This window comes from Leptopilina boulardi, unplaced genomic scaffold (assembly GCF_019393585.1).
Source record: "Leptopilina boulardi isolate dan_hultmark-lab unplaced genomic scaffold, ZJU_Lbou_2.1 LbouV2_386, whole genome shotgun sequence".
Taxonomy (NCBI): Eukaryota; Metazoa; Arthropoda; class Insecta; order Hymenoptera; family Figitidae; genus Leptopilina; species Leptopilina boulardi.
In genome coordinates this window covers 1,967,164-1,988,304 of record NW_026137958.1, presented here as the reverse complement: position 1 = coordinate 1,988,304, position 21,141 = coordinate 1,967,164, and the positions used below count along the sequence as shown (strand labels likewise).

At 27.5% G+C, this 21,141-nt stretch overlaps 2 protein-coding genes across 3 annotated transcripts in view; both read left to right on the top strand.

Annotated features, from left to right (window-relative positions):
• Positions 1–87: 87 nt before the first annotated feature.
• LOC127288395 (katanin p80 WD40 repeat-containing subunit B1) lies at positions 88–13,961 on the top strand. Of its 2 annotated transcripts, XM_051315809.1 has the most exons (15): positions 88–384; positions 588–718; positions 2,950–3,294; positions 3,383–3,570; positions 3,698–3,848; positions 3,969–4,129; positions 4,203–4,327; positions 4,468–4,518; positions 4,637–5,186; positions 6,670–6,955; positions 7,141–7,320; positions 7,419–7,495; positions 7,570–7,644; positions 10,267–10,386; positions 10,455–13,961. In XM_051315809.1, the coding sequence occupies exons 1-15, from the start codon at positions 351–353 to the stop codon at positions 10,585–10,587; spliced, it is 2,607 nt and encodes an 868-aa protein (XP_051171766.1). In that variant the 5' UTR covers positions 88–350; the 3' UTR covers positions 10,588–13,961. The 2 variants fall into 2 exon arrangements, with proteins under 2 accessions (XP_051171766.1, XP_051171767.1); XM_051315810.1 differs by lacking the exon at positions 4,468–4,518 and having other exon boundaries at positions 89–384.
• Positions 13,962–19,019: 5,058 nt separating this feature from the next.
• LOC127288415 (uncharacterized) overlaps positions 19,020–21,141 on the top strand; it is a 261,749-nt gene continuing 259,627 nt past the window's right edge. Inside the window, exons 1-3 of the mRNA XM_051315832.1 lie at positions 19,020–19,031; positions 20,419–20,505; positions 20,800–20,881. Of these exons, the coding sequence (XP_051171789.1) occupies positions 19,020–19,031; positions 20,419–20,505; positions 20,800–20,881 (181 nt within the window). The remainder of the gene's footprint in view (positions 19,032–20,418; positions 20,506–20,799; positions 20,882–21,141) is intronic.

Sequence of the window (21,141 nt, the reverse complement as noted above, 5' to 3'; positions counted from 1 at the left end):
ACCTTCGTTTAGAGAGTTTCGATATCTCGATTACTTAATTCCTACTTTCACACCAGTCTTCCCACACGAATAAATGACTAGCTTCAGATCATAAAATACAGAAAGTGAGAAAAATATTGAGTATGCATGATATCTTAGTTTTTATTGAATTTACGGAAAAAACAAAACTTTTAAGCATTACTTCTTCAAAATGTGGTTATATTATTGAACAACTAACGTCTGTGAGAAATTTGAAGAATTAGAAATGTCACATATAAAGTTGATAAAGAAAAAATCTTACATCTGTAGACGGACTCCAATTGTTGTTACTGCCAAATAAGTCCTTCACTTTAGAACTTGATGAGCCAAGAATGGCTTCGTCTACAAGAAAATCCTGGAAACTCCGTAAGTATTTCAAAATCTTTTCTCAATTTTTTCCAATATCATTTCTCTCAAACAAATCCTTCATGACACGTTTGTATATGTGTAAATTATTGAAATTTCCTTGAATCTGTTATTCTATTACAAAGATCTTTAAAATATTCATTAATCAGATCCTTTTAAAGGAGATGAATTTGATTTTATTTTCAAATTCTTGAATTTTACAGAGGAATTTGTTGCACACTCGTCCATGGTTAATTGTCTCTCATTGGGACACAAGTCTGGACGTGTTATGGTTACTGGTGGTGATGATAAAAAAGTAAATTTATGGGCAGTGGGAAAACAAAATTGTATTATGGTAAGAAAAAAAAAATTTTATTTAAAAGAAATATATTGTTGAAATAATTTTTCAAATATTTCTATCTTATGAGAAACAAAATAATTATTGTTTTACATTTAATGGATTTTTTAATATTCTGTGACTAATGTGTCCAAATCAATATTTCCTTATCTTTTGCTTGTGATTTCTTTTTAACAAAAGGATTAAGCATGTCGGAAAATAAATCTTGATACCGTAAATCGTTTCTTTTGAAATCAATGATCTTATCTCTTAACATACCTATTGGGAAAATGTAAAGCAACAATTTTAAATTATATTATTTCCCATTTTTAGTATTTTTTATTTTACTTCTATTTTAAATAAAATTCTTTAGATTATACTTAAATTTTCAATTTTTCCTTTTTTATTTCTATTTTGTATCTTTTAATTTTATTTTGTATATTTTTAATTTTTCCTTTTTCTAATTTGCTATATCTATTTTGTTATCAAAAAATAATAATTCGTTTTACTCTAAAATTCATTGCACAGCTGTTAATGTTAAAAAAATATTTTAATTGCTGTAAATCAGCAAAAAATAAAAAATGATGCGTTTTTTTCTCAAGGAGAACAACTTTTGAAAATTTACATTAACATTGACCTCTAAATTCTCAATGTTATGAGTAAACTTTTTTATAATTAATTCAAATGAAATACAAAATACAGAATATGTACTTGATTTTCATTGAAAAAAAGGGATATAGTTCCGAATAGCACATACCTCCGATTTCAATAAAACTTAGTATCCCTACGTAATTTGGTGCGCTGATTACGAAAATCATAGTGAAAATTGGCGGAAATTTAATTATCATGGTAAAAACCATAAAAAACACCATAAAATCATGGTTTTTTTCGATTATCTCGTAAAAAACAAAAAACTTCGAAAAAAGTTTTAGACGAAAGTTGTAGATCTCTAAAAAACACACATTTCATGTTTTATGCATTTTTTACCAAAAGTCATTATTTTTCGAGAAAAACGCAAAATAGTAAACACGGCCTTCGGCCGCGTAAGGTACTGCTCGCTTCTCTTTTTAAGAAATCTTGGCGAGAGGGGGTGGATGTGTCCGAAAGTAATTTGCAGAAATTGTGGGGTGGAGTCTACAGCAGCGGTAAACGCAAAATAGTAAACACGGCCTTCGGCCGCGTAAGGTACTGCTCGCTTTTCTTTTTAAAAAAACCTTGGCGAGAGGGGGTGGATATGGCCGAAAGTATTTTGCGGAATTCGTTGGATCCTGAGTAATGGTGAATATGATAATTTCTGCAAATTACTTTCGGACACATCCACCCCCTCTCGCCAAGATTTCTTAAAAAGAGAAGCGAGCAGTACCTTACGCGGCCGAAGGCCGTGTTTACTATTTTGCGTTTTTCTCGAAAAATAATGACTTTTGGTAAAAAATGCATAAAACATGAAATGTGTGTTTTTTAGAGATCTACAACTTTCGTCTAAAACTTTTTTCGAAGTTTTTTGTTTTTTACGAGATAATCGAAAAAAACCATGATTTTATGGTGTTTTTTATGGTTTTTACCATGATAATTAAATTTCCGCCAATTTTCACTATGATTTTCGTAATCAGCGCACCAAATTACGTAGGGATACCAAGTTTTATCGAAATCAGAGGTATGTGCTATTCGGAACTGCACCCAAAAAAAGTTATAGTTTTAATTGAATTTTACAATTTTTGATTCATTTCTTCTAATCTGTAAATTTTATAAAAAAAAATATTTCTTTATTACCTTTTGAAACAAGTTTTCTATGATATTGCATTACAAATAAGAAGATTTAGCATAATGATGATTGAAGAGTATAATTTACATAATTTCACATAGTGAAGAATTATTGTTTAAATATTATAAAAAGAGTTGAAACAATTGGTGATTATTTTAATTTTAAACGTTGTATTTCATATGAGACAAGAGTATTTTGAAATATGTCAAAAATATTGATGAATGTGAATAAGAATAAAATTTCATTATTCTTTTTTATTTATATATGTGTATTTTTTTCATTGTTTTTATTCTTGATAACAGCTTTTAATTTTTTAAACAATTTTTATTCTTTACAAAACAAGTTTTCTTCCTTACAAAAACAATTGTTTTATATATCATTATTTTATTTTTTCCTTTCAGTTTTTTTTAATTTATTCTAATTGAAGTGAACTAAATTCTTATTGCGCTAGATTGATTAGAAATTTCGCAATTATTTCTGTTTATAGAGCTTAAGTGGACACACAACACCAGTAGAATGTGTAAGATTTGGTCAAACTGAAGATTTAGTATGTGCTGGCTCACAAACTGGTGCATTAAAAATTTGGGATTTGGAGCACGCTAAACTATCACGGACACTAACTGGACATAAGTCAGGTATTCGTTGTATTGATTTTCATCCATATGGCGAATTGGTCACATCAGGAAGTACAGATACTGCTATCAAATTATGGGATATTAGAAGAAAAGGCTGTATATTTACGTATAAAGGACACAATCGAACTGTAAATAGTTTAAAATTTAGTCCCGATGGACAATGGATCGCAAGCGCCGGTGAAGAAGGAATGGTGAAGGTTAGTAACGAAATATGAATTTAAAAATAAAAAAAATACTTTTTGTTAAATTATTATTTGTTTTAATATATGATAAATTATTTTTTAGTTATGGGATTTAAGGGCAGGTCGGCAATTGAAAGAATTTTCAGGACATAAAGGTTCAGCAACGACCGTTGAATTTCATCCTCATGAATTTCTACTAGCGAGTGGAAGTGTCGATAGAATTGTTCATTTTTGGGATTTAGAGTCATTTCAACTTGTATCGTCGAGTGAACAAAATAATTCTGCTATTAGGTAAAGAATCAACATTATTAATAAAAAAAAAAGTGACTGCAGATAAGAGAAAAGTCAGAAAATTTTACTGTGAATAAGTATAAAAATTAAAATTTTTATTATCTAATTTATAATTTACTTGTTTTAGGAGTCTTTTCTTTAGTTCTGGAGGTGAATGTCTTTATGTTGGCAGTCAAGATGTTCTGAAAGTTTACGCATGGGAGCCAGCAAGAACTTTGGATACAATTCCAACCGGTTGGGGAAAAGTGCATGATATCGCAATCGCACAAAATCAATTGGTATAATTATATTTATTGAAACTTGATCAACAAGTTTCTTTTTTCTTGATTCTTTTTATTGTATACTTTATTTAAAATATTTCCATTTTTTTTTATTACAAATTTGTGAAAAATTTACAGATTGGCGCAAGTTGTCATATGTCGAGTGTCGTTCTCTATGTTTGTGATATAAAAAAACCAGCCCCAGGCGGAGATCTCTCAAGTGGATTGTCCTTCAGTCATGGAAATTCTTTACGAAAAAGTTTTTCCAAAGAAAAACCTCCTGATCTGAAAAAGCATACGTATGTTTCCGTAAAACAATAATAATAAAATACAATTTTTGTTGTTTAATAATTGTAACGAAATATTTTTTAGATTGAACGTGAAAACAATTGAAGAAGTAGGAGACAAATCTGGAACTGATCCTGAAGATGAAGTGACATATGCTGAAATACCAAATGTTTCTGATTATCAGGATATTTTTCAACCAAATCGATCACGTGAGTTTTTAATTAGAAAATAATTTTTGCACAATTGTTTATGTATTTATATTTGTGTAATTGCAAAAAATGTTTCGCTTTATTGTGCTTTAACCAATGTGTTTTTTTATGTGAATGAGCATGCGCATGATGTGTTTCAGTGTCTCGCACACCGCCTCCAGAAAAAGAGTTTCTTGATCCCCAAGAAATTGGTAAGTCACTTTGTGTCGCACGCTTTTGTTCACCTAAATTGTGTTTATTTTGTGTAAATTAAATGTGATCTTTTTTTTCTATTTGGAGGAAAAACAATTTTTATTTGGTTCATTTTAGATCCGGCGCAACCGCAAATTTTGAGAAATTTGTCGAGCTCAATGTTAGACTTAAATAATGAGGAAGCTGATGATGAGAGTAAATCAAAGTCATTGCCACCACCACCTTCAGTTCCCACGTTGACCAAATCACTTCCGGTACGTGTTCATCCAATTAAATCATCACCTCCTTTACATAGAAATGTGATAACTTCCACGAGTCAAATCAAAGCTAATCTCCAAGCGAATAGTCTGGCTGGTAGTAGAAATTCTAAGAATCTTGTACCTATTCCACCGATGAGACAGAGTATCACTCCATTACCTGGAAAGAAGACAATTCCAAGTATTACGAATTCATTGCACACAATTGGTTCGTCTCAACCTCTTGGTCCACAGAGATCTAATTCGACTCTTACGCCTCGAGTGGCGCCAATGGCCGCCATTGCACCTGTGATTGATGATGCAAAATTAAAAAGTCGTGTACCTAGTCCAGATTCTCCAAAGCAATACCTGAAGAGACAAAGCAGCTGTAAGGAAGGAGAACAGGGCTACGAGAGTGATTATCCTGTACAGTAAGTATATTCTTTTTTCTTAAAAAAAAAAAAATTCGTAAAGAAATAATTTGTTTTATTTGAAATTAATAGTTTTTATAAAGATTTGTTTTATATCTTATATTTAAGGGTGATTCTCTCAAAAAGGACAAATTACGCTTTTAAGATATTTTGTTAAAAAATATGAAAATTAATTGAAAGTATTTAAAATTCTGTCAGCCATACGTTAGGATTTAACAATTTTCAATCGGACCACTAAAGAAAATTTTAAAAAAAGGTAAAATAACTGAAATATTGAATAAAAACTGATGTTACGGAATGGAGTTTTAACACTAGTTTTCATTCAATAATTCAGTTGTTTGCCATTTTTTTGAAATTTTCTTTAGTGATCCCATAAAAATTTGTTGAATTTTATCGTATGGCTGGGAGAATGTTAATTAATTGAAATTAATGTTATTATTTTTTAACAAAAACCTCGTCCAAAAATTGTGCACAAATAATTTGTTCTTTTTGAGAGAATCACCCTTAACACTAATTTAGTGTTTAATTTTAATTAATACAAAGTAAAAAAAGAAAAAAATGATAAATTAATCACACAAGTAGAAAAAGTAAACATTAATAAAGTGAAAAAAAGAAAATTTTAATTTTGTAAAAATTGACATAATTATTTTTTATTTAAATAATTTAGTGTTTAATTTTAATTAATACAAAGTAAAAAAAGGTAAATTAATCACACAAGTAGAAAAAGTAAACATTAATAACGTGAAAAAAAGAAAAATTTAATTTTGTAAAAATTGACATAATTATTTTTTATTTAAATAATTTAATCTAATCTTCAGAATAAAACAAAATAGAAATGATTTATATATGAAAATGAAGTTAAAAGCAGTGGATAAAGAAATTACCCTATATTCACTTCGAATATAAAATAACTGTTTCTTTAGGTTAGTTATCAAAATTTTTTTAAAATTCTAATTTTAAAATGCATTTTTACAGTGATTATCAGGTATGAAATAATTTACATAAAATAATTAAATATTTAAATAAATTACTAATAATTTTCATAAAATAGAACAAATTCCTCAACACATTCAATTTTGAGAAAGTAAATAAAAAAATTTCAAAGATATTTTTAAAAATAGATTTCAGTAAAGATATTTCTTTATAAATTGTCTAGATTTGTTTTTTACAAAATTCACATTAAATCACCTAGGGAATAAAGTTAATAGAGATTGAAAATTCTCAAGGAACCTTTTTCTAAATTACTGTAGATTCCTTGGTACTGGAAATTCAAGAAATTTTTACTGGTATTTACTGAAAGAAATTTGGACTTTCATATTGGACCTTCTGTGGAATTTCTGGTAGACTAACAATCCATGTCACATTTTATATTTATAAATAATAATACCTGATAAATAATAATTATTATTACTTGATTTTATTTCATAATGTTTTTTGTTGAAAAAAAAAAAATAATTATGTCTTCTCTTTTTGTTGCTTTTAGGATTAACAACATAAGACACAGTCCTTCGGATCCTGCATTAAATAGGCCAAGTACAGCGCAATCAAGAACAACGTCGATAGGTCGAAATTTTGTAAATTCATCACCATTGTCGGCGCGAAACATTTCAACGTCGAGAAAAACGAATAAAGCACAAGTTGCTCCAAATCCTAAGACAGATACAAGAATCGCTCAATTAAGGCCGACGATAAATAATGTCGAAAAAGAAGAATTTGTCCCCATGACAGCGGATAGACCTTATGGTTTAGATATGGAAACATTTTTACCGGTAAGAAACAAAAATTATTTTCACTTTTTTTTTTTAATTAGAAAATTGTACGAAAATTAAATGTTTTAAAAAATTCATGTAATTTTATTAATTATTGTTTTTAAATGTAAAAAAATATAATTAGACAAAAAAAAAATTATTTATTTAAAAAGTGCAAATAATTTTATTATCTGATTTTTTTCTAGAATAATTATAAAGAAACATCGGCATTGGTTTATTCGCAAGTTGGAGTTCTTGCTGAAATGTCTGAAGCTGAAGTCTTGAGTAGTATGATGCGAGGGCATGAATCCATGATGGCTGTTTTAACAAATCGACATCGTTCGTTGCAAATAATTTATTCGCTTTGGCACAATAAAGATCTCAAGGTAAGTGTTGCAATTTATTTTTTAATTTAAAAATTAATTCTAAAAGTAGTAGATTTGCATGTTTAATTATTATTTAATAAATAATTTTGTCATTACAGTCTGCAATAGACTCTGCTGTTGCAATGAATGATTTGTCAGTAATTGTAGATCTATTAGGAATCCTTACATTAAAATCGTGAGTAAATCATGTTTTTTAATTTTTTAATAGTATTTTTTTTTTTATTTTAAATTTCATTTTTGTTTTTTCAGTTCAATTTGGAATCTGGATCTATGCAATTCTTTTCTAATTCCAATCAAGGATCTTCTTCAAAGTAAATATGAAATGTAAGTAAAAGAAATTAATTTTATATTTCTTTATAATCTTATAAATCAGGAAAAAATTGACAACATTTAAATTAATAATTTAAAAAATAAAATAATTAAATTGAAAAGTAGAATTGAAATATTGTTGAGATTTTCACAATTCTTAAATTAAATAATTAAAAGTTCTAGGATCATTAAATGTTTTTAAAATATAACATTAAATTGAAATAATATACAAAGTAATAAAATGCAAGAATAGTAGAAAGACTTTAGTTTTCGGTTTATGGCCTTGGCACTTTGTGTTTCTTTGAAAAAATATAAAAATTCACGATACCCAACATAAAGATTGGTAATATGACTCGGAAGTTTGCGGTTTCATGTTTTCTTCTTTTGTTTCTCAAGCACAGCATCCTTTTTCATCTCAAATACAATTTTACTGCTATTGTTTGAAATTGAATTTCATAAAAATATTGTCATCAACCCTTTTTTAAAATAAATTTTTTTAAAAAAAAATTTAATTAAATAATTTTAATATTTAAATTTTTTGAAAAATTTAATCGTGTAAACTTTTTTGCAATTGTATACTTTAATATAAAAGTGGATAAAGGTTCTCTTAAACAACCCTTTTTTAAAGTGAACCCTTCTATAAAAGCGCTTCACACCCCGCACGCAAATTCGATAGCAAACAAAGTGGTCCGGTTGAGAGGGTACTTCGAGTGTAAGATCATAATTTTCATGCAGCATGCCACAGTATTAGAAAAGTGTATTCCGTGTCACATTCGTGTATGGGAATGGCTAATTTGAACTTGTGAATTGATGCACGAACGTTTGTATAGATGAAATAAGGGTTCGCGAAAATTAGCCGAAACAATTGGGAGACAGTGACAGATGCAAATTCGAGTTCGATACTCTTCTTTTAGGAAATGTATTGTTCAAATTGAAATTCGAACAGCACAAAACACATGACACTCTTTAAACTTCCTTTCGATTGCGAATAATGTAAATATCATCCCTATTCTGTTTTCGATTTTCTCATAGCTGTCACTTTTTATACAATAATAAAAGTGGGAAATTTTTTTTTAAATTACTTTATTTTAATTTTATTAAAAAAAAACTATGTAAATTTTTGAAGAACTACGCAATAATTTAATTAAGAAAAACAATTTTTAATTAATTTTATTAATTATAATTTTTAATTATATTTGATAATAGTTTTTGTGTAAAATTATAACTAGAAAAAAAGATAATTACAGAGATTATTTTTTCAAAATTATTTTAATTCAGAAAATAATTAAGTTTGAAATTTTTTCGTTTCGTTTGTAATAGGAATGTCCGCTAATTATTATCGTTCATTTTGCAGCTGTTCTCTTTTTTTAAATGTAATTTTCGTTTTTGCTTTTTTTTTTGCCTACTGTCACACACAATGTTGTAGAATATCATTCGAATCGAAGAAGTATATAATTTTGTATTTTGTACCCTATTATAATATAATTATGTCAAACGATGTAGAATTTGAAGGCAGATTTAACGTAGCATGTAAATAGTAAATAGCGATGACTTTAGATGAGCAGTTTGGGTTATAACTATACTCGTCATTTTTACGCTTCGTTCGTCATGCCATCGTTTTACAGGTCTCGTGTTAGTTCGTGAGAAAAAAATCCAATGAATGTAAAATTATATCGTTTAGGCGCGTGCCGTACATTCTCCTTGAAAAAGAAAGGGTTTAATTGTCAATTTTCTGCATAACCTTTGTCAGTTTTATAATTGGAACATGTTACAAAATTGTAACAGATTCTGGAAAATTTTTATTGAGTTTGTTTTACTTATTTATAATTTTATAAATTATTTTATTTATTATATTTTATAATTATAAATTTTTAATTCCAGTTTTATAAAATTTTTATTTTAACACATCAAAAGTGTTTATCGATTGTTTGTGATTGAGAGAAAGAAACCTTCGCACGATCGTGAAACTAAAGAATTCATATAGTATATATATAGGCCCGGGTGGTGATTCGATGCGCTGATTCAAATGGGAGTTCGCCAAACCCTTTTTTGATCGGGAAAGAGAAACCGAGCGAACCGAATTTAAGCGAAGTTCGCGTGCCTTGTTATTTATTGTGATCGTTATAACATAATAAGGCCTTGTAGAAAATAATAGTCCGTAACAAGATGGGAGGGCAGAATTTTTACTGTCCAGCAAAAGCGATTTCCTTTTATGTTATATATATTCCATCATATAAAAAATTACAGCCAATGACCCGAATTATCAACCGTGTTTGATTTCATTTTATTTATCTGCGAAAAAATTCCTGATAGATTTATCGCCTCCATGAAAATGACACGTTATGTTTCCAAAGATATAAAAAGTAGTGCTAATTTATCTTTTTATGTGTTATTTCGTAAAAATAATATATATTTTTTTTTATTAGATGCTTCCAACCGCATGAAGTTGTATTAAAAGTTAAAAAGTAATACATTTGTCATAAACTGAAAATTTATTGCAAAATAAATGTCTTCCACATTACATAATTAACTTCATAGGGGCGAAATATCTTCGAGACTTATATTAAAAATTTATCTAGAAAATTCGATTTCATAATGAATTAGATTATTTAAATTTTTGTTATTATTCTTTTGCAGGTATGTTACTGTTGGGTGTTCTGCCTTGAGACTGATTCTTCGAAATTTTGCGCCAGTTATCAAATCAAATGTGGATGCACCTTTGCATACGATTGGTGTAGACGTGTCTCGAGAAGAGCGGTAAATTATTTAATTTGAATTTTTAATTAATCTTTAATTCCTTAAATTAATTATATGGAAATTTTCAGATACCACAAGTGTCATTCATGTTACGAGAAGCTCATGACAATACGAAGTGTGATATTGAAAAAGATTGCATTGCCGGGAAAATTGGGCGCCTCTTTTCGTGAGCTCGATGAACTAATGAAAACTCTTGAGTGACAAAAATTACAAATTTTGCGATCATGTTCCACTAAATTAAGCCGCCAAATTATTTGTATTACTCCGAGAAATCTAAGATGTCGGAGATAAAAAGAGAGAAGGAAGGAAGGAAAAAAAACCACAAGTCTGCCAAGAGATAACGAAGTAACGAAGTCAAATCGCTGTGTTCCATTGTGTCTGGGAAGCATTAAAAATTCGTTCTCTTCGTCGTCGAATGCCATAAAAAAAAAGAGAAACAGAAGAAAGAAACCTACGTCGGCGCTTCGCTACAAAGAACAATCTTCAGGAAAAGATTTGACTCGTTTAAAAAGCGATCGTTAAACGTATATACGGTAAGATAAAAAAAAAAAACGAAAAAAATACCATTTCTTCATGTCTTTATCAAATATTTTGCTCAGAGCAAAATTTTATTTGGTCTTGCCAATTTTTATTAAAAAAGAGAAGTAAATTCAGTTCTAATTAATTAATTTTTTATTATCTCGATAGTGATAATATCGTGATAATAATTAACGACTAACTACAAATTTCTCATTGTAGCAAATTTAACTTTTTTTTTAATTATTAAAAAAACCTCACAGTAGAACCTCTTGAATCAAACTCTAGAAATATTACTAAAAAAAAAAAATATTATTTAGTATTAATAATACAGTTAAAAAATTGTACTAAAAAATTTTTTTATAACCAAAAACTAATGTTCGTTTCAAGTGGTTCTACTTAATTAGAATATTGCGGCCATAACTTAATGTCTGTTCGGTTAAAAGTTGTCAAATGAGTCTTGGGCGAAAAGGCAATCTCAATAAGGAAGAAAAACCTTTTTTATATACTTTTTTTTTTGTTTAAATTAACATAAAGCTCTCTTATATTTTAGTCTCGAATTTTTAACAATTTAATTTATTTGGCAATTATTGGAACTGAGTAAAAAAAACATAGGTAATTCAAAAATTTTTAGGGAATAATAATTTTATAATCTAGAAAAATATTAAAATTTAATAGTTTTCAAATTTATATTTTAAGGGCATTAATTTGGAATTAATTTGAAATTTTTTTTATAAATTTCCTTTAATAATTAAAAATTAAATTTAAAAAAAATCAATTGATAACATTTTTAATCAATTTTATAATAATTGAATAATTGAAAATTATAGCAAATTACATTAATTTCATTTTTATCAATTACATTTTAAAGTTGGACTGCTAATTTTAAATTTATTGTGAAGTAAAAGATTTTATTGCTTCATTATATTTAAGTGTATAAATTTTAATGTTTCGAACAAGACAATATTTTTTATCAATATTTAATATTTATCTTTCAAAGAAAATCGAATTTTTCTGTAAAAGAAAATCTGAAATAGAAACTTCTTTTTTGAAGACACGCCTGATCAATTCCGAGAGCGAATCAAATTGATCGTTCACGTACGATTCACTGTCTTTGCTCAAAATAATATCTTTTTCATTTTACTCCGTATTCGATGAGATTGTCCTATAAGGCCATCATTTACCGAACTCTATATTTTTATTTATTTTTTTTTTTTTGCACGCATAAATAAATATTTGGGTTCGTGTAAAAATATCAAATGGATTAATCGGAGTGCAAAATTTTCTTTCTCATTTTTTTTCCAGGAGTACTTACAATTTTTAAACGTTCAAGTTTCAATGTATGTTATATAATAGTTCGATATTCAAGAAAATGTGATTACTCCAAATTAAAAAAAAAAGAAATAGATAAAAATGAATGATCGATGTGAATGATAAATAATTAATTGAATGCAAATCAGAAATGAATTTCGTGATATTTGGAGGATTGCATTTTGTTAAAATATTCTTGACGTGTATTTTTCATTAGAGATAAAATTAATTAAGGTAATTTATTGGCGACAATTTTTTGTCAAATGGGAAATTTTAATGATTTTGAAGAATTTAAATTTTCAATTTTATTTTACTTTTATGAAGGAAATTTTACTTTTTAATACATTTAAGTATTTCATTTAAAAAAATTTTGACAAACAATTTTTTTTACTTTTCTTTTTATTGAAATTTATTTTACTAAACTTTTTATAGTATAATATAATAAAAATTGATAAATGTGAAAAATTATTATTTATTTAAAGTGAAAAATAAATAATAAAATAAACTAAAAATTCATCATAAAAATAAATTTATATTCTTGAAAATCTTTCTAATTCACAGAATTAAATTTTCTTGCAAAAAATATCGCAGATGAAATTACCTTTTAAAAGTAAAAATCATTATGACATACCTCTTTTCACCAATGCGTGCTAAAAATTAACATTGTATAATTAAACCTCGAGAATGATTCCGTCCAATATATTTTTATAAAAAGAGAAAATAAAAAAGTGTGCATGGAGCTTTCTTCCACTTGCTAGATACTGGCCAATCAATATTTAAATGAAACACTAAAATAATGATTAATGACTGGCGATAATAATTGTAAAGGAGTTGGAGTTACTAATAAGAAAAAAAAAAAATGTTTTCTCCGATTTATCATATAAGTCTGAATTTGTTAACGGAAAAGGGAGATACCACTTTATTATTATAATAATTATAATTAATTAATGCAATCATTTTTTCCGACAGATTTTTCTGTCAAAAAAAAATTTTTTGGTATTAATTTTTAATTTTTTTTTTCTTTATCTCGAGACTGATCGCTAGTAATTTTTAGAAAATTTTTCTCAAGCTTTATACCAATTTTTTCGCGTATTCCCCAAACTTTACTCCTCTTCTCCTTTGGAGTTTTGTTCTGCGCGTATTTTTACGCCTCCCAGTGAAAAAATCGAGAAATTAGTTTCTTTTTTTTGATTACAAGATAATTCTGCGATAGATATTTATTTGCAAACAAATAAAAAATAGTCTTTTTGTAATTTATCACAATCGTGTTTTTGACTTCAAACACGAATTTGGAATATTCTAAGAAAATAATTTGGATTTAAAATTCAAAAAAAGGAATTTAAAATAAAATTCGAAATTATGAGGAAATATATTTTAAATTCAAATTTGAAGTGAGACAGGATTGTGAAAATGATTTTAAGCTGTAGTCGAGGAAATTGTTTTTTTTTTTTATTTAAATTTGTTATAGTTTAAATGAAATAAAAAAAAGAAGGTACTAATGGGTCATTAGCAAAGACCAATCGAGCTTAGTGATGATAAACAGCCTAATATCTTTAACTTCCACACATTTACTGCTTGTATGATACACTTGTATAATAGATGAACATTTCTGGCGAATGTACAACTCCTTGTAGTCGACACAATGTCATATCAACTTTACCTCCGAAATGAGACGATTTATCGTCTATAATAGGAACTAAAATTCGCTTTGTAAAAAGTAATAATAATGTTAACTGTCGATACTTTAATTATTATGTTTCTTTAATGAAACCTTTCCCATTGAATTAAGGATCTTTTAAGTATTCAAAATACTTATAATTATAATTAAATTATAATTAATCTTCATTTTTGTTTTCTCTCTCATTTTTCTTGTGATTTCTTTTTCGTTCCACTGAATATTTCTTCATTTTTCTCATTTTATTTTGTTTTCTTGCATTTTTTATCGCTACATTCATTTTTTTGTATTTCATTTTCCTCCAATTTTTGTTTCTTTGTTTTTTCCGACTTTTTCTCTATTTCTTCAATTTTAGGTTGCAATTTTATTTTTTTTTTTTATTTTGTCGCTTTTTCATTTGTTTTTGCTTTCTATCTTTCATTTTTTTTCGATATTATTTCTTCATTATTTTTCATTATCGTTCGATTTAATTTATTTTCTTCATTTTATTCATCTCTTCCTAAGGTAATTTTTGTAAAATTGAAATAAAAATTAAATAAAATTTTTTAAAGATAAAAATAAGATTTATCTCTTTGATTTTTAAAGGGATTATGATTGATTTTTTTTTTAGATAGATTGTAAAAAGAGTTATTGACTTTTATACTAGATATGCATATATAAAAACCGAATAGATGTGTATATATAGTATGTGAAACGAAGAGCAAATATTCGACACGATCTTATAATCCGTGAAATATCGCGACCGTTTAAACGAGATACGCGTGGCGTGTGTTTGCATCTGGATTACATATTCATAGGATTATACTATGAAAAAGAAAAAGGGGTTCTATAAACTGCAACCGATAACTCTTTTTACTGACAGGAAAAAGGTGTAAATTTCTTTTTATTTACAATAAATATATATTATAGTCATTTTTGAAAATTCTTAAAAAGTCTGTGATATTCTACAAGAAAAGGAAACTGTAATGTAAATTTAATTATATAAATTAATTAAATTTTTTTAATATTTTAAAAAAATTAATTAAATATCAATTATATTTAATTAATTTAAAATTATTAATTTTTTTTTACCTTTATTAGCTTTTTTTCTAGTTATTTGATTTTATAATTTAAATAATTCAAAATATCGAAATCTCTTTGAAGAAAAAGAAGAGAAAGAGACAGATTTGCATCATAAAAGATAAACCGGATGCGAGTGAATTTTTATTCTTTCGCACTGAAGACAGACGTTTCGTGTTTTTGAAACGAAATTATCGCGTGTTTTTTATTGAAGAAAAAGAAGAAAGAAGCTTTCTAATGGAGATCTGGTAGAAAACAAATTTCTTCGACTCTCTATTTAAGGATAATTACAACTAAAAAGCATTTCGAGTTTAAATTTGAGAAACATATTTTGAAAATTGGAGAATAATTTACGAGGATATAGAAAAATTTTACAAGTAAGTTTTATTTATACAAAAAGAAAATACTATTATTTCTCTGATTTTTATGTCTTTATTTTTTTTTTGTAGTTTCAAGTCGTGATATGTTGAAAGAGGAGCTATTGAAAGAATAATGCTAATGGAGGATGATACTCGGGAGATTTTCGAGAGATAGTGATTAAGGATCGCAGCAAGAAAGGACGAGAAATCCAACATTTTGAGGGGAAAAAGGAGAGGTAAAAAAGGATCTCTAAAAAAAAAAATTTATATATATATATAGGAATAGCTTTTACTTTGATTCACAAAGAAAAATGCGGAAGAGGGCGTAGAAGATTCACGTATCGCTTTCTCTGCCATGGGATAATCCGCTTATGCAGGTCCAGCTTTGCTTCTGTCGATGTCGTCGGTGGCATTGTTCTCGCTTTTTGTGAGAAAACAGCATTTTCGTCGCTTGAGGTGACGACAAGAAGGAGGCTTAACTTATCTCCGTCACAACAAGAGGAGATCCACTTCTCTTCAACATGAAGATTCGCCTCGATATGTATCCAAGTGTCCTTTACAATATGATCATTGATTTAGTTCTCTTCCAATGCCGCACCTGACTCGCAAACATTCAGGAAAAAAAAAACCTAAATGCAGAATAAATTGACTAGTTTTGGGAGATTTTTTTTCAAATTTCTATATCGTTTTATTTCTTATTTTTTTTTTATTTTTGAAAAAGAAATTTTTTTTGAATTAAAAAAGAAATTAATTCTTTTGTATTATTGAACATTGAACGGTTTTCTTTTTTTGTCGCAAGACTTTTCTTTGATTATACTGAAAGTAATGTATATTTATAACGATTTCAAGTATTTCGCGCAACCAATCACAAAATCCATGCCAAGAGGGGTGTTTATTCACATCGGGGTTTTGTCGAGTGTTTCACCCTCTTTGTATCGTGGAGAAGAGGGAGAGTAAACGGAACCGCGCCTTCGCCCCTTAAAACGAGGGGATGAACTTCGATCCCTTGGTTTCACCCTCGAGCACGAGGGTAGTTCCCATTTTGAGCCAATCGCATTGCGAGCACGCCCCATGACGTCATTTATTCACCCCTTGTTGTAATTAGCCAATCTGATCTCTACATATATATATACGAAATGTCCAGTATATTCACACCCTTTATATTTTATTCAGCCTCTTCGCCTTTGAAATTAAATATTTCAATTTATATTATTAACGTTATTTTTCTTTTTTGTGCAGAAAATAGTTTCTTCAATTTTTTTTTCTTTTCTTCATTTCTCTTTTTTATTATCCTGTTTTATTTTTCTACATAATCTATCATCTCTTTTTTTAAATTATCTAAAATTGAGAGATTTTACCAAATTTTTTTTTCGGAATTGGGAGAATATTATATAAGAGAAAAATACATGATATTCGTTACTTCCGCCTTTTCCGTGCTATAACGTTTAAATTACATTTTTATTTTCTGATTATAGACTTTAAATAAATTTCGTTTTGTTAAGGATTATTGTTGGAAATTGACTGATCAAGGTTTTTCGAGGTAAAGCCCGGAAGGAAGGAACGATCAGGCCCGATCATTGACATTGCCAGGATGTAATGGATAATTCCAGGAGGTCACGCACGCGCCAGATGGATGCCGCGGGGAAAAGAGCAAAACGTCTTTCAAAAAACTTTTCAAGAAGTCTGTCAGACTGTGCTCGTGCAGCTGGCAAATACACAACACATCAAGAGAGAGAGAGAGAGAGAGAGAGAAAAAAAGAATTCCGAAAAACAGCCAGAAATTCGACATTTGCAATTAACTCAATTGGACTGGCAATTAGTAGCTTATTTCATGAATCTGTCACTAGAAAATTATATACTTCCTTTACGAAATGAATTCTCAATATTTCTAAATTAGTTTAGAATTTTTAAATTTTAGTCAATAATTATTTTTGAAGAATTTATTTTCAAAATTTCTTTGTAAAAAAAAATTAAATTTTGAAGAGGAAATAATACATAAAGCTATTTATATATTTATAAATCAATCAACAGTAGTTTATTGATATTAATATTATAAGCGAATATGAAATTTAAACTCGATTTAAATAAAACGTCTTGTTTTGAGAGGAATAAAAACCTGTTACGAACCGGTAAAGCCAGAGACCTTGCGTGTGCTTGTTTGGAATAGAATTACACTATCGATATCGAATTATACGCCGTCTTGAATCGATACTTGAGAAAAAAATTGTGTGGTTTTGGCAGGCGCTCTCGGGATGCGAGAATAGATATTTATTTACTTATTTCATTTATTAACGGACTTGAAGATATCATAGTTTCGAGAGAATAATTTCATTATTTTGAGATTCTGTTATTTTTTTTTTTTTAATTTTAAAATTTAAAAGAATTTAAAAATTCTAAACACTTTCATAATTAGCGAAAATTAATTAGAACGAGAAGAGGAATGTATAAAAAAATTTCTAATTAAAATTATGGGAAATAGTAATTTAGTAATTTCAAAAATTAAGATTGATGAAGGAGAATTTGTTTTTGAAAATATTAGGCTTTTTTTTCTTATAGAAAAAATATGTAAGGATGATTTTTTTGTTAATCCGATCCTGGAAGGACTAAGTCTCTTGGGTAACGCCCGAGTAATTCGTGTTGGGCAAAAAGTGCCGCGAAGACGTTGCATCTGCAACGGAGCAATATCCTTTGTGCGGTTTTGCGTTCAGCGCAGGGATGATTGGCGTGCGATGCGCGACCACTGTCTTTCCGCTTACTGCTGTTTTACTCACCATAGTTTGGTTTACAATCACGCATAACGGACCATAGTTATATGTCTGTATATATATATATATATGCATACAACTAAAACAGGATGTTCCTCTCTCAGCTCACTTTTCATTCAAGTTTCTAAAGCAAGCGTGTAATTGAGACAAATTTGCCTTTTTCTCCCACTCTCCAGATTTTTTAGAATTTTTCAGAAATATTTTTTCCGCCCCTTGGCTTATCGGCTTGCCGAAACGAAACCAATTTCCACAAGTTTGCCCTTTTTAGATATAATATACCTGCACGTGTTCGGTATTACATTTATTTTTAAGTATGTCTTTTTTTTTCTTTCCATATAAACATTTTTCTGTTTTCTAATTGGATTTGTCGTTACGCTGCGAATTATTGTCAAGAGGGGTTTTTTTTTTGAAAAAGAAACACGTGCTGAATTTTTCCGGATAATTCCACTATTGTGATAATTTTCCAAATTTTATTTCTCTAATTTTCAATTAAACCAAATTGTTGTATAAACGATAGCATTGAATTATATTTCCGGAATGTAGATATAGTGAATAATGTGATTAATAATTTTTTAGAAACTGTAAAAGAAAATAAAATGTTTAATTAAATTAAATATACATATATATAATTTAAATATTTATTTAATTGTAGAGAAAAGAATATTTTTAAATTTTTTCCCGCAATTTAAACAAACCAATCAAACACTGTGGAATTGGAACGTTTCGCGGTATAATGATTAGAGCCAATTAGAAAATTAGATTCTGTTAACATTAATTTGATTTGTTGATTTGTTTAAGCAGCCAATCAGATTGCAGGGGGGAGAAGGTGCATATATTTTTATGCGGGAAAAGCTCATTCCCTGTTGTGGAAATTGGCGGAAGGACCATGTGTCGTTTTGATATTATATTTCCAAAATTTCATAATAATCATGAAGAGAATCGACTAAAATGGCTGATAAGGTAAAAATTTACATTAATTTCCTGTTAATAACATATAAATATTGTCTTAATAATCTTTAAGAATATGTAATTATTGACAATTGAGATTATTTTACTATTCCCCCATCCCTTCAACCCTCTATTTTAGTCTAACATAAATCAGATCTTTTCCTATATTCATTTTCTTAAAAAATAATATTCGAATCAAATCTATTATTTTGGAAATCTTAAAATGAGAATAATTAAGATATCCTATTTTTGAAAGAATAGAAATTTTTGTTTGGATAGGATCGACAATGACGTCACAACATAGTGTAATTAAATTATTGCTAATCAGCCTTTTATCGATTGATATATCCTAAATAACATAATTGTTATGGTCATAACCTATCAAAATACCTATAGTAATTGATTTTTTCCTTCGATTCCGTTATTTTTACAACCCTCTGAATCTTTCCCCTCCCCCCCCCTTTTTTTTTCATTTCTGCCATTGTCGCACGATGGCACGACTCGAAAGTGTTGAATTCTTTGTTTTAAATGAATCAAACTAAATAATTGCATTGAATTTTCCTCGTTTTATAAATGTGTTCTCGAAAATATGGGGGTGAGTATTAAGAGTTATTAAAAAGCGTAAATCTGAAAAGATCATATAATAATCGAAGTGATGACGCTGCCTCGTGTATATAGTTAAATTTTTTCATTTTTTAGTTAATTTTTCGTCATCTGATTATTTAAAGTTACAATTTTCATTTGTCTTAATTCATGTAAGAAAATTTATTTATGAAAAATTTGAAAGCTCGTGGTAACATAACCTAAAAAGAGTCGTCTTTTCACTTACAATTAAATCAATTATTTATTCAAGTTGTCTAAATTTGCTGTCTTTATTTAGGTGAAAAAACTTTTGGAAGAAGAAAATCCAGATATGAATAATTGAGGTTATGGGGCTCAAAGGACAGCAAATTTATTGTATTGCAGCGTCATTGAAAATTTCGAAACAGCATTGATATAAAGCAAGGATAATCTTCAGTTGTTTTAAAAAGGTAATTAGAATAATTAAATATATATATATTTTTATCAATGTATTTTATTAAAGTTATTATTCATTATTTTTACATAATTTTTATTAATATTAGAATCATAGAAATATTTTTTCGTTCTGGGTACTAATTACAAAAAAATTCCTTTATTTTTTCTTCCACAAACTATGAAAATTATTACAAAAAAATTAAATATTACAAAATTTAAAAACTAATTTTGATTTAGAATTTTATTAATTTGTTAGTTTTAATTTTTATTATCTTTTAATAATTACTTTTAAAATTAGTTATTTTTACTCTATTTACTAAATTTTAGTATTATTTTTAATTTATATTGTTTTTTTAAGTTATTTTTTCATTTCAATTTTCAGCTTTTATTCATTACAATAATTGAGAATGGAGACGTCCAAAAAAACGAGGTTTTGAAAAAAGTGATCATTCAAAAGAATCATCAAGTGGTGAGTGCTTTTTACTTTTTAACCTTCATTTATTACGTGATATAACCAATAATTCGAAGCAATACAGAAACAGATTGACATTAAATAATTTTAAAAGATTAACATTTTTTCCATATTTTTCAAATAAATAAATTTTAATTAATTTAAAAATTTTATATTTGTAAATTTTTAAAATCTACCATTGTAACTATTTTTATTTGAGGGATAAAAATCCAAATGTTCAGAAAAACAAATTGTTCTTTCAACTATAATTTATGGAATAAGTATTTATATAATATTTATTTCAATTTCTAGGTCCACGATTTCTTTGAGGGGAAAGGTGTTTGTTGCAGAGCTGCTCTTGGAGGAGATCGGGCATTGCTGAGCGCAGTTCAATGTACGTTTATTAATTATTTCTCTTAATTTTTCTATTTTAAAATTATTGATATGATTAAGAGCAGTATATCTAAAAAGATTAATTCATTATAATTGATTGAATATTTAGACATTACTAATTGTGACAATAATAGTATAGTTAAATATTAAAAAAATTAACTTCAAATTAAAAAAAATTTCCAAAAAATAATATTTGCTATTTTAAAATTTTTTTGCAGAAATATTAATAGTTACACAACAGTTACAATTTATTATAGCTTT

Bases quoted from the DNA above. Each gene is read 5' to 3' on its own strand.
- LOC127288395 (XM_051315809.1), top strand. From the start codon at position 351: ATGGCTTCGTCTACAAGAAAATCCTGGAAACTCC. The intron at 719-2,949 runs GTAAGAAAAAAA...TTCTGTTTATAG, and splicing joins GAAAACAAAATTGTATTATG to AGCTTAAGTGGACACACAAC. The intron at 4,328-4,467 runs GTGAGTTTTTAA...GATGTGTTTCAG, and splicing joins TTTTCAACCAAATCGATCAC to TGTCTCGCACACCGCCTCCA.